Source organism: Pygocentrus nattereri, chromosome 26 (genome assembly GCF_015220715.1).
Source record: "Pygocentrus nattereri isolate fPygNat1 chromosome 26, fPygNat1.pri, whole genome shotgun sequence".
Taxonomy (NCBI): domain Eukaryota; kingdom Metazoa; phylum Chordata; class Actinopteri; order Characiformes; family Serrasalmidae; genus Pygocentrus; species Pygocentrus nattereri.
Genome location: NC_051236.1, coordinates 27,692,591 through 27,706,428, shown reverse-complemented (window position 1 = coordinate 27,706,428; position 13,838 = coordinate 27,692,591). Strand labels below are relative to the sequence as shown.

Here is a 13,838-nt window from a genome sequence, read left to right as displayed (position 1 = left end):
CAAGCAGTTCTTTGCAAGATTGCAAAGAATTTAGGTCTTCCACCAAGTACTGTACATAATATGACCGATAATCTGTAAAAATCTCAGTCTGTATTGGACAAGGCTGGAATCCACTGAATGTGTGCTTTCTTCGAGCCCTTAGGTGGCATTGCATGAGAAACCATCACGCTACTGGATTAATAACATGCCAACCGCATGGGTGGCCTGCATGTGTGAAGGCACCATTTATGCAGTCCAGATCTGTTTCTTATTTAAAATGTATGGTGCATCATGAAGAGGAGAGTTAGACAGGGACCGAATGTTGAGTACTGTATCTTGTATCAAGCAAAAATGATCTAAAATTCTTCTTGCAAAACTGCAACAATTAGTTTCCTCAGTTTCCAAGCCATTAAAAAGTGTAATAAAAAGAGAAAAAGATGATGTAACAGTGTCTGTCTCAACTTTTTTTGAGTGCATTGCAGGCAGCAAATTCTAACTTTGTTTATATTTACAATACGAGTTAATTGGTTTGTGAAAACACAAAGTTTTTCCTTTGTACTTTTGTGAGTGAGACAACGGTTCATGAGAACCACAGATTGGTGTTTTACATTTTTCAAAATGTTCCAACTTTTCTACTTTAGATCATCACAATCACAGAAAGAGAGGAACTGAGCCTAAGACACCGAAGGTCCCTTTGCTGGCTGTACTGAGTAAATTCCCCTGCAGGTTTAAAGGGAGCTCTGAGAGACTTTTTAAGCTGATGGCTCTTTTACTGATGCTGGTTTTGGTAGCTGCTTTAACTTCTACCCTCTTTTCTACTCATCACACGCTTTTAGGCTGTTCTGGCTGCATTTGAATATTAACTTGTATCCACATGAACACAGACGCTCTAATCCTTGAACCCCGCGTCTCCGTAACCACGGCAACGAGAAAGCTAGCGTTCTGTTGCCTTGGCAACCGCCCGGGCAGCGTTCCGTTTCCATAACAACGTTCGCGCCCTGCCTCGAGCTCAGTAGAGTTTGCAGTCTGTTTTTGCAGAAGTTTTGCTCGGGCACCGTCGCACCAAGCGGCCGTTTTCTGTTTGATTAGGGAAACATTAACATCTCAGTGCATCTCTCATCGGTCACCTCCGTGTGTCTCAGAATGCTTCCAGTTTGGCTGCAGCTGTAGTAATTAGTTCTGCTTAGCAACACTCAGCCAACGCTATAACCCTCAACGACATTCATGCGTTAAAAAGACTGCACGCTGCACTGCATCGGCTTAGCTGCAAAACTAGTGTTGTGCTGCTGCTTGGACTAAACTCGATTTCCACATGAATTCTCGGGGGGATCGAGGAGAGCACTCGCCCGGGCTGGAGGCTGTGATTCAGGTGCGTATCTCCCAGCAGGTAATCCGATCACTACCAAGTTAAATGTTGTGGGCTAGATAGATTATTGCACCGTTGCCTACTCAAAACCGCAAGTGCGACTGAAAGAGGAGAGAGCCTGATTTAATATTAACGAGGCTTGCAATGTTTCAACAAATTAAGGTCGATCAGAAGGTCAGTTTCAGTTCCATCCTGAAACCTGAAGCCGCGTGCTGGCCTCTAGTCGAATTTCAGTGTTTTTTTTTTTTGTTGTTGAAAAAAGTATGAAACAAAGTGATGGAAGAAACTTCTAGTAACCATTCATGTAAAGATAAGAAGGTTATTAGATTAAGGTTATACGCCCCCGTAACTCCCTCCTTATTTCTACGCTGCTTAGCCCCCTTTCACCCCGTTCTTCAATGGTCAGGACCCTCATGGTATCCCCCCACAAAGCAGGTACTATTTGGCTGGTGGATCATTACCAGCTCAACAGTAACACTGATGTGGTGGTGGTGTGTTAGAGTGTGTTTCACTGATCTGAGTGGATCAGACACAGCAGTGCTGCTGGAGTTATTTTTTTGGGGGTATTTTTTAACCCAAATTTCTCCCCAATTTAGTCGTCTCCAATTCCACCCGCTAGTTAGGACTCCCCCAGTCACACGATGCTATCAACGGTAGGAGGGTGAAGGCTACCACAGGCTTCCTCCGAGACCTGTGAGAGCAGCCACCACTTCTTTTTGAAAAGCGAGGCCAACTGTGCGCTCTTGGACTCCCACCTACAGACGAACTCTCCTGATGATAGGGCCAACGCTTAGGTGGTTGCACCACTCCGGAGCCCTTGCTGCTGGAGTTTTTAAACACCTCAATGTCACTGCTGGACTGAGAATAGTCCACCAACCATATCCAGCCAGTAGCATCCGTGGGCAGCGTCCTGTGATCACTGATTTACTGGAGGTTGTGCAGCAACAGATTAGCAACTGTCTCTAAATTTTACGTCTACCAGGTGGACAAACAAGGTAGGTGTGTCTAACAGAGTGGACAGCGAGTGGACACAATGTTAAAAACTCCAGAAACACCGCTGTGTCTGATGCCCTCATACCAGTGAAGCACACACTAACATGAAGAGACCATGTCAATGTTACTGCTGTGCTGAGAATGACCCACCACCCAAATAATTCCTGCTCTATGGTGTTCCTGACCATTGGAGAACAGAGGGGCTAATAAACTATGCAGAGAAACAGATGGACTACAATCTACAGCTGTATGGTAGGTGGAGTTGATAAAATGGACAGAGTGTAGATGAAAGGAGGTGGTGTTAATGTGATTAGACTAGAGCTTGTCTTAGACTTTCAGGATGGAACTGAAACTGACCTTCTGGTACATGTTAATTTGTTGAAACATTGCAAGCCTAGTTAATGGCTCTGTCTGTTCATCAAAATGAATCTAATGGGCATATGCATCATACATTCATGGAGTGGGTGAGGTCACTTTAGTATGCCCTGCCCAGCAAAACAGCATATGTTGTGTTTTGGGTGCTGGTATGCTAGTCAACCAGCTATATCAGCTTAGGCCAGCGTACATTTAGGCTAGTCTATGCACTTTTATCAGAAGGGTGGCTCTGTCCATTCATGACTATGATGATGTTTACAGACACTAGAAGAATCCCTGCTGAACCCAGACAGCAGCGCTGAAGAAAAGACCCTCACGGTCCGTGGAGACGATGTGGAATCCACAGCCACATCAGTTCCTGCCCTCATCCGGCAGATCATCACCCGAAACCTGGCTGAAGGACCTGCAGGTACATGCTCTCCTCTTGCTCCTCTTGTGACCCAGCAGCGGGGAGTAATTAGCAAGCAGGTGTGTGTTCTGACCTTTCCTCTGGTTCGCTCCTAGTGTCCGCTGCTGCTGTGCCTGCTGGTGGCGAGCAGAGTGTGCAGGAAGAGAACCAGCGCCTGAAGGATCTGCTTTCACACACTTGTCTGGACAGAGACCAACTGCACAACAAGCAGACCGCTCTGACCAGCAGGGTAGGAGCACACAAATGTATTTCTATGTTTAAATTTAATTCACTCCTACTTGGTTAGAAGTGCACGAAGCAAATCACTTGAAGAGAGTTCTACATAAACAAAATGAAAGGTGGAGTCAAATCTCTTATATAGGGGACAAAATCAGGGGGTAAATACTTAATTAGTAATTAAAAAAGATTTTTACATTGTTAGTTCATGTCCATAGTTTTTCACCACAAATTATTTACAAGACAAAATTCTTATTTTCCTCCAGTCTACATTGAGGTAGTGATTTTTCATAGCCTTAAAAATGTCCTCTGAATTTTGAGGACTTCATCGTGCACCAGCAGGCATGGAAAAATATTGCTCGGCTCAGAGGCCTTACCTAATACCACGTTTCACTCATGTGTGTACATATATACACTGCTCAAAAAAATAAGGTGAACACTCAGAAAACACATCCTAGATCTGAATTAATGAAATATTCTCATTGAATACTTTGTTCTGTACAAAGTTGAATGTGCTGACAACAAAATCACACAAAAATCAATGGAAATCAAAGTTATTAACCAGTGCAGGCCTGGATTTGGAGTCGCACACAAAATTAAAGTGGAAAAACACACGACAGGCTGATCCAACTTTGATGTAATGTCCTTAAAACAAGTCAAAATGAGGCTCAGTATTGTGTGTGGCCTCCACGTGCCTGTATGACCTCCCTACAACGCCTGGGCATGCTCCTGATGAGGTGGTGGATGGTCTCCTGAGGGATCTACTCCCAGACCTGGACTAAAGCATCCACCAACTCCTGGACAGTCTGTAGTGCATAGTGGCGTTGGTGGATGGAGCGAGACATGATGTCCCAGATGTGCTCAATCAGATTCAGGTCTGGGGAACGGGCGGGCCAGTCCATAGCTTCAATGCCTTCATCTTGCAGGAACTGCTGACACACTCCAGCCACATGAGGTCTAGCATTGTCCTGCATTAGGAGGAACCCAGGGCCAACTGCACCAGCATATGGTCTCACAAGGGGTCTGAGGATCTCATCTCGGTACCTAATGGCAGTCAGGCTACCTCTGGTGAGCACATGGAGGGCTGTGCGGCCCTCCAAAGAAATGCCACCCCACACCATTACTGACCCACTGCCAAACCGGTCATGCTGAAGGATGTTGCAGGCAGCAGATCGCTCTCCACGGCGTCTCCAGACTCTGTCACATGTGCTCAGTGTGAACCTGCTTTCATCTGTGAAGAGCACAGGGCGCCAGTGGCGAATTTGCCAATCCTGGTGTTCTCTGGCAAATGCCAAGCGTCCTACACGGTGTTGAGCTGTGAGCACAACCCCCATCTGTGGACATCAGGCCCTCATACCATCCTCATGGAGTTGGTTTCTAACCGTTTGTGCAGACACATGCACATTTGTGGCCTGCTGGAGGTCATTTTGCAGGGCTCTGGCAGTGCTCCTCCTGTTCCTCCTTGCACAAAGGCGGAGGTAGCGGTCCTGCTGCTGGGTTGTTGCCCTCCTATGGCCTCCTCCACGTCTCCTGGCGTACTGGCCTGTCTCCTGGTAGCGCCTCCAGGCTCTGAACACTATGCTGACAGACACAGCAAACCTTCTTGCCACAGCTCGCATTGATGTGCCATCCTGGATGAGCTGCACTACCTGAGCCACTTGTGTGGGTTGTAGAGTCCGTCTCCTGCTACCACGAGTGTGAAAGCACCACCAACATTCAAAGTGACCAAAACATCAGCTAGAAAGCAGAAAGGTAGTGAGAAGTGGTCTGAGGTCCCACCTGCAGAACCACTCCTTTATTGAGTGTGTCTTGCTAATTGCCAGTAATTTCCACCTGTTGTCTATTCCATTTGCACAACAGCTGTGAAATTGATTGTCAGTGTTGCTTCCTAAGTGGACAGTTTGATTTCACAGAGGTTTGATTTACTTGGAGTTACATTGTGTTGTTTGTGTTCCCTTTATTTTTTTGGCAATGAAATCATTTTCATTGCCAAACTGTTTACTCTTACATTTTTGTGTGGATTTCAAAATCCTTGCTTCTAATCTCAAAGGCTATTGGTCTCTTGCCAGTCAAAGTCCCATACATTTTATTATTATTTTTCTATGATTAATTTAGACTAAACTAAGCAAATTTGTATCAGTGTAAAATGAAACTTGCATGATTATGCAAATTTGCCTTTGTGCAAGAACCAGTATTGCTGGTCAGTCAGGTTTGTAGACTCACTAGTCTGGGTTAAGGTTAGAGTGTGATTAGTTCAAGGCCAGCATTAAAGTCACTTTGATGTAAAATGTTGCAAATAAATATTAAAATATTTACTTTTTACTTACTTTTTTGACATATTTCAGTGTAATATGTTATTCATTTTTTACCTCAAGTATATTTTTACACTTGAGACTCCTGCAGTTAAAAATGTATTTTTTACATAGTTAATTACGGGAGGATAGCTTCTTACTATTATGTAGACTGCTATTTGTATCAAATGTGTTACTAAAGTGCAGATTACAAACAGACAGTTTCAGGAAATCCAAAAAAGTGATTTGTGAGATGTTACATAGCAGCTTAGTTTTGTACATCATGAGTGAGTTTGAACCTTTCAGGGTCCAATATACTAAATTATGTTAACGAGAAGATGTGGCAGGCACTGACAACAGTAAGACCAGCGGCCGACTCCCAAGAGCCGCTGGAAGTGGCATCAGCCCCGCGCTGTCAATGCCAAACCAGCATCAGCTGGCTCTTGTTAAGGGTAGCATGAGCACCTGAGCCAAGAGAGAGAGAGAGAAATAACTTGCTCCCTAACCCCCATTGCCTCAGCCCTCATGTGCCACCAGGTTTGAACATGAGGTCCAGCAGCTCATGGTTGTGCCTCCTCTTTTACCGAGGTATAACACAGCACCAATCATTCAGACAGCGAGCTTCTCTAATGAAAGTCATTTCTGTCTAAATCAGTTGATCCCTGGCAAACTTCACCTGTACACATTCGGGAACTTGACAGAGCCGTTGTTTGGAGAGAGCACAATTGGAAATTGTGCTGTGTTTGCAAAAGGTGATGAATGGCTTAGACCTTTTTCATTAAAGAATGATGGCATTATTCTAAATAGCACTGAAGGGTCTTATGAATGCCTTGCAATTAAGGTGCTATCTGGTGCAGACAGATTTCGGGACTCTGGCCTGATCCTGGGGCTGCTATGCTTGTGCACTGGATTATTTCTTTGGGTCTGATTTCATTTAAGGAAAAGGTCTTTTGGAACAGTTCATGCATAAAAGCAGATTCGGAGTTGAAAGGAAGTGACTTTCCGATTCAAAGTTAGACTTGTGTAAATGATTGGACTTTAGTTTCCAGTATCCAAATACATGCATTCCGTGAATGAAAGCCAAATTATGCAGAAAGCATAAGAGTTTCATTATGAAACACTTATTAGGAGAAATGTGGTCTGTGTGCCTCATTTGGACCTGGTCATGTTCTCCAGGCAGTAACTCTGGCACTATTTGCAATAAACAATACTTGAACATGGCACCAATATACTTCCATCTGGTTTGAATATGGGACTGCTGCAATGCTTTAGAGAGCTACATTCTTTGAAACAGGGCTGGTAGCACTGGCATTGCATCACACATGCACTTCATGTTTTGGAAGCTTATGTGTGACACAGTTCCAGTTGTGTTTTGGTAAATCATTGCTGGCTTACACAGTGGCAGATGTTTCCTGCTGATATGTTGCCCTTATTCCCATGTGTTTCAGGTGAAAGGCCTGGCTTTTAACCAACTCTTTAGGGTAGAACTATGAAGGCCTTCTGTCCTTTTCTTGCTGCTACCCATATAGAGTTGTTGTATGCTGCAACTTCTTTGGTTCAGTCTCTGCAGTTGGAGTGCCACTCCACTTCTGTACCGGAGAGGCAGTATACAGTGCTGGCTCAACGAAACAATTGCCCACCAGTTAGCATCCTTCCCACTGCATGCACGCTTTGTGATCTCAAATAAATGTGCTTGTGTGGCTTCCCAGACAGCAAACTTTGATTGAGAAAATATTGATGTTGGGCAAAACCTTTGAATCAACGTAGATCTCTGATGTTGAATTTTCTTTGATCTTGCATTGAAAGTTGTGTTAGCCATTGATTCAACTTTGGGCAAAACAACAGTGCTGGCCCAAAGTTGATTCAACAGCACTCACTGAAGGTTGAATAGCTGTTGATCTAATGTCACTGCTAATGTTGATTTAATGTTGAAGCAGTGTTTACTCTGCTTGTGCAGTGTTGATTCAATGTTGGAAGCATAGTAAATTCACTATAGTATTTACAAGATCTTTGCAGTGGTAGGCAAATGCAGCATTTGGAGACTCAAAGACTTTTATTCCTATATAGTGGTGCTGCCTCAATGAGGGTCTTCTGCATGAAAACAAGTGTGGGCCCCTGTGCTATGTATTACTCCTCTTTTGCTTCTAGTTTCTAACTGTGTTGACGATTATGGGATGATTTGAGCATGCAGTTTGCACAATGCTATTGGATGATCAAAAGCTGCCATTGTTTGGCCTGGTAGCCCTGTTGTGAACTAAAGAAGCATTTACTGTCTTTCATCTGCTTGTTCTGCAGTTTTAAATTGAAAATAATCTGCTAAACATTTGATTTACTGTTCTATCAACTTGGAACACTTAATGCTGCTGAGGGTCTGGCTAAGCATCTTGCCTTCAGTCTTCCCAATTTCTCTCACAGAACAAAATGCATCCGCAGTCCAAGTTCTCTATTTTTGTCCCAGCTTGAGATACCACAAACCCTTGTTGCTTGTGTGCGCATCAAGAACCAATCTGGGTTGATGATCTTCAAAGATCTCAGTATCATTCACTACGACATTTCATGCGGTTGTAATTTACAGTTGTTCCTTAGTGTTTCCCTTTCAGATCCCCACCTGCTGTGTTCTAGCTGTGTTTTTTTTTTTTTTTTTGGGGGGGGGGGGGGGGGGGGGGGGTGCTGGACCGGTCACATGTGGCCTATACAACTTTAAGCAGTTTTATGCAAAGAATGTCTTTTAATGTTTGATCTTTTCTGTTACTTTTTTCCTAGTATTTCCTTACTCATGGATTTAAGCTCCAGTAATGATTATTGTATAACATCTACATTACTTTATCTTTGCATCTCTGGGACTTGTGAGCCCCAGATTCTGTTAACCCTCAAAAGTGTCCCCTTTTTATGCTTATCAAGTAACAATATCTCACACCTTTTAAAACTGATCTTTTTCATTTATCATCATTAAATGTGACTGCGTGTTATAGACCACGCTTGACTATGCCAGAAACTCTAAAAAACACTTCCCAAACTCTCTGATTTGTGCACATCTGATGTTTTATTTGTGGGTGGTTTTCAGGTGGATTTGAATTCGATGTCGCTAAGCTCCATGAAAGTAAAGTGAGCTATAGTGGTGTTCTGGCAAGTTGTGCTACATTATTGAAATGATTTACTGTAGCACATATTTACAGGTTTAGCTGTGAATTAAACATTTAGGTAGGACGTTTTGATAAGCTAAATAAAAAAAAATACTACCAGTGTAAAAGCTATGAGGCTGAATGTAATTTCTTTTTCGCCAGATTCTTGTCCAAATTTTCCAACTTAAATGACAAAGCAGTTCAATAGAAGATTAGCTATCACAAACATTAGCAGATGGGACAAAACAATGCTGACCCGTTGGTTCTGTGAAATAGCAAAAATAAGTTAATGCTACTGAACTGTCACGCAGAAATGGAGAAACCTGCTCATATAATGCCTTTGAACTCACCAGCTGCTTATTTGAGTCTTCTCATTCTGAACATTCAGAACTGCTGTGCCATTTAAGGTGGAATGGGAAAAGTCAAACTAGAAGCTGGCAAATGTCCTAAGAAAATGTCTTCAGAAAATGTTACCAGCATTACAATTAGCCTATGTGTGCTGGTTTGTGTGGTTTGTAAGGATGCTGCTAATATCCTGCTAATAAAACATTTTGAGTAAGGAGGAAAAATAATGTGCTTTACATCTGATCTGCTCAGTAAACTTACCTTCTAGGCCTAATTTGAAACAGCCTGAATAGCCTTCTCTCTCATAGATCATATATGAGAAGTACGGTACAAGTGTTTAGTTTTTTTTTATTGCAGTCTCTTGGATGCTGATTTAAGCTGAATTCTGCTGATTCCACATATAAATTTAGCCTGAGATATTGAAAAACATTTTTACTCCCTTAACAAACAAAGACACTTTTTTAAAACAGTTCTGGACAAAAAGGCAGAAAGAATCTGTGGTTTACTTGGGAACGTGCCAGTTCTCGTGTATCAGAAATTCATTATGATATGAAAAACATCAGACATACTCACAAGCATATTCTTCAAGCCGGGGTGCTGGAGCCTATCCCAGCGGTCATTCCCAGTCCATCACAGGGTTTACAGTGCCTCCAAGTAGCATTCAACCCCCTGCAGATTTTGCAAATTGAACAAGTTGGCAAATAAGTTAGAGCCTTCAAACTTTGAACAAGAGTAGCATTTATTAACAGATGCCTAAATATTACAAACAAAAAAATAAAAAAGTTGCTGAATTACATTATAATACATCTTAAACATAAAAATTAGGATAAATTATTATTAAACCGCTAGGTTTAACATTTTGTGATATAACCCTTGTTTGCAATTACAGCTATTAATCGTTTTTTATAAGACCTGGCACAGGTGTCTGGAGTAATCTTGACCCACTCTTCCATGCAGGTCTTCTCTAAGTTCTTTGGGCATCTCTTGTAGACTTTGATCTTGAGCTCCTTCCACAAGTTTTCAATTGGGCTAAGGTCAGGAGACTGACTAGGCCACTGCAACTCCTTGATCTTTTCCCTCTTAAACCAGGCCTTGGTTTTCTTGGCCATGTGCTTGGGGTTGTTGTCCTGTTAGAAGATGAATTGATGACCCATCTTAAGATCCTTGATGGAGGAGCAGAGGTTTTTGGCCAAAATCTCCAGGTAGGCTGTGCTATCTATCTTCCTGTGGATGTGGACCAGATGGCCAGGCCCCACACCATGATGCTGCCACCACCATGCTTGACTGTATGGTAGTCTTGGGGTCACATGCAGTGCCATCCTCTCGCCAAACACCCTAGGTGTGGTTGGCACCAAAGACCTTGATCTTGGTCTCATCAGTCCAGAGAACCTTGAACCAGTCCGCCTCAGAGTCCAAGTGATCATGAGCAAACTTTAGACGGGCCTTGACATGATGCTTTGAAAGTAAAGATACCTTATGGGCTCACCTGGAACAGAGACCATTGTGGTGGAGTACGTTACTTATGGTATTTATTGAAACCAATGTCCACACCACCATGAGATCTTCCTGGAGCTCCCTCCTTGTTGTCCTTGGATCAACCTTGACCAATTGGACAAGCCTGGCCTCAGCACAGGTGGAAACTTTGAAAGGCTGTCCAGGCCGTGGAAGGTTACCAGTAGTTCCATAAGCCTTCCGCTTCCAGATGATGCACCCAATGGTGGAGACAGGTAGGCCCAGCTCCTTGGTAAGGGTTTTGTACCTCTTGCCAGCCTTTTGACCCTCCACGATTTTGTCTCTGATGGCCTTGGAATGCTCCTTAGTCTTTCCCATGTTGACCATGTATGATTGCTGTTCACTTGATTGAGGAGGGGCTTTTATAGTCAGAAAATGCAAGAAAAAACAGTTAATTAATTCAAGCATGTGAAGCTCATCGTTCTTAATACCTCAATTACTTCTTTATACTTGATGGAACCAAACAGAATTCTGGTGGTTTGAGGGGTTGAATAATTGACCCTCTGGTAAACGTTACAAAATGTAAAAAAAATAATGAACAGAGGAATAACATTATTTTTTGCTGCAGTGCATTTCACATGTCCAGGCCCAACCACTGTCCAAATTTCACAATGCTAAGTTAACTCCAAATGTGTGAACCTGCAAAATCTAAATCTGATTTTAATAATCCCTGCCTACCTGGTGATCACTCATTCCCTTGCCTCAAACAGAGTCAGCCAAGACAGTTTTGCACTGTTTTCAACTGGAGCAATGAGGCGAATGTTGCCAAAAAGTAATATTTGCATAATTACTTTGCATAATTATCAATCTTCAAATTAACAATGTAATTTCAGAAATCCTGCTATGTACAGTTTGCAGACAGAAGTACACTGCATGTCTAAAAACAGTAGTAGCAACCATCTTAAAGGCTCCATGTCTTTAAACACTGAATTTCTCCAGCTTTTTCTTTTAATAAAATAGTTTGGAGTAAACTTTGTTAAAATTGTTAAACATACCATTCATTAACCAGGCTATACAGTCTACAAAGAGAAACTAGGCTGCACAAAATATCACAAACAGTTTATTTACATATGTCCACCTGTTCAGCCTATAGCAGTTTAGCGTGTCTATTCATATTGAAGTTCTAATTGTTTTAGCTCATAATATGTATGTATATATATATATATATATATATATATATATATATATATATATATATATATATATATATAAATTGCTTATTTCAGTTATTAAAGCTGTACTGGCCTGGTTACACCATTAGACTTCTGACTACTGATTGTGCCAGCTGACTTTTCAGACTAATTTCAAATTAAACAGGCATCCACTTGAACTCAAGTTACAGGAGGTTAAAAGAGTGCCTTGAATGCTCATGACATCATCGAGCACAAACAGCCAATGAGCTGCTCTGCTCACCAACCAGTAGCAGAAAAGCAGCATCCTACTGCACAAAATTTGCTGTAGGTAAAAGGATAAATATACATATGCTTTCTTTGCTTTTTCAATTAAATACATCCTTGTGCATTCTAAAATTAAAAGAAACTTCTGGACAAATTTCATAGGAACTTTTAACTTTTGTTTTAACTTTTAATTTTTGGCTGTTGAGCACCATTTACCCCCAGTCATTTAGGACTCGCTTGCAGGTGCCCTCTGGTGTTTTACAGTCATGTTTTTATGTAATGGGGGAAATAGGAAGAGGCCAGGTTCCTCATAAACTGGATCCTTTCATTCTTTTGTAAAAGCATGTCAAAATAAAAGGCCTTTTTTTTTTGGTGCCACCTGACATTCTTTGACTTTTAGAGGCAAAATAAAACTAAGATGAGTTTCATTATGATGCACTGAAAACTGCTTGCATAAAAGAGATTTTGTTGAGTAATGTGACATATTATGTATTTATTAAATGATATTTTGAAAAATAAAGGTCCAAAAAAGAATTAGAAATTGAAAGCCAGATTTTTTGTTTCAAGATGTACCAAATATTTTCTATTGGTGAAAGGTCTGGACTGCAGGCAGGCCAGTTCAGGACCCCAACTCTTCTTCTGTGAAGCCGTGATAGATGCAGTATGTGGTTTAGGATCGTCTTGCTGCAATATGCAAGGCCTTCCCAAAAAGAGACATTGTCTGGATGGGAGCATATGTTGTTCTAAAATCACTGTCATCATGCGTTAATTAGCGTTTTTTGTGACCTCATCACTGTGTATTTACCTGTCTGTATCTGCCTGGTGACAGATGGTGGCAGCCCTTTAAATCTGGTTGCTTCTCTTTTGCTCTCTGTGCTCACATAGTTTGTTTCAGTGAAGCTGAATTGCCAATAAACCTGTTCTCATTTACATATTTTAATTCTTACATATTTTGTCAGAAGACAGGAAGGCTATGACTGAAATGCGGTCCATTAAGACTACATGTTAACCAGCAGTCACTTCCAAGCCATTTCCAATCTGCTGCTCTGCGCTGCTGAAATTCTGATTTTATGACAAAATCACCACATGCGTTAAATAAAAACGACAGCTGTGCTGTGATTTTGGCTGTATTTAAAAGTGACAGAATATAGTCTCCATCTAGATAACAAACCAAAAAAAGGACGTTCTGTTTTCAGTGTGGTAGTGAGTGATAAGACGGTGATAACAGTCAACTATCAAAATACCTTTTAAATTAAATCAAAGGAAGAGCAAACAGTAGAGATCAGTGATTGGTCCTTGGCAACAATGTTTGAACATGCATAGCTCATGTACATCTATGTCAGCTGTAGTGTGGACTAAAAGGTCTACTCTGCTTCTCTGAACTCACTGAACAGAGTAGTAGAGACGAGCCTCTCACTCAGGGGACAGTACTGGCCACTGTCTTTTTGGGAAGTTGCCTAGTCACCAGATTTGTCACTAGGTGCTTTTTGCTAAAGGGATTTGAAAAGTCACTAGTGACAAAGTCACCACCAAATGAATCAGGTTTGATCAGGGTGGAGTGTGTTTGAATTAAAGGGCCCATATCAATAAATAAATGACTCTTGCTCCCTGGTTTGAAGTGATACTGTATGTATTGTTCAAGTTTCAAAATGCACCGTTCACTCCCCAGTCCATATGGTCCATATATGGAAACTAAACTGAAAAAGGTTTTTGTGAGATCACAAGAACTCACCTATTCAGCCTGTACAGCAGTTTAGCCCTGCCCGTTTATATTCAAGTTCAAAGAGTATTTCAGCCCTGAGTGTTTTTTGAATGAGGTACAATACAGGTCAG

The 13,838-nt window shown here is 41.8% G+C and overlaps 1 protein-coding gene across 1 annotated transcript in view; it reads left to right on the top strand.

Annotated features, from left to right (window-relative positions):
• Positions 1-1,011: 1,011 nt before the first annotated feature.
• Positions 1,012-13,838, top strand: part of crocc2 (ciliary rootlet coiled-coil, rootletin family member 2) — an 89,623-nt gene continuing 76,796 nt past the window's right edge. The window contains exons 1-3 of the mRNA XM_017697998.2: positions 1,012-1,348; positions 2,975-3,122; positions 3,218-3,351. Coding sequence (XP_017553487.1) covers positions 1,292-1,348; positions 2,975-3,122; positions 3,218-3,351 — 339 coding nt within the window. The 5' untranslated portion in view covers positions 1,012-1,291. The remainder of the gene's footprint in view (positions 1,349-2,974; positions 3,123-3,217; positions 3,352-13,838) is intronic.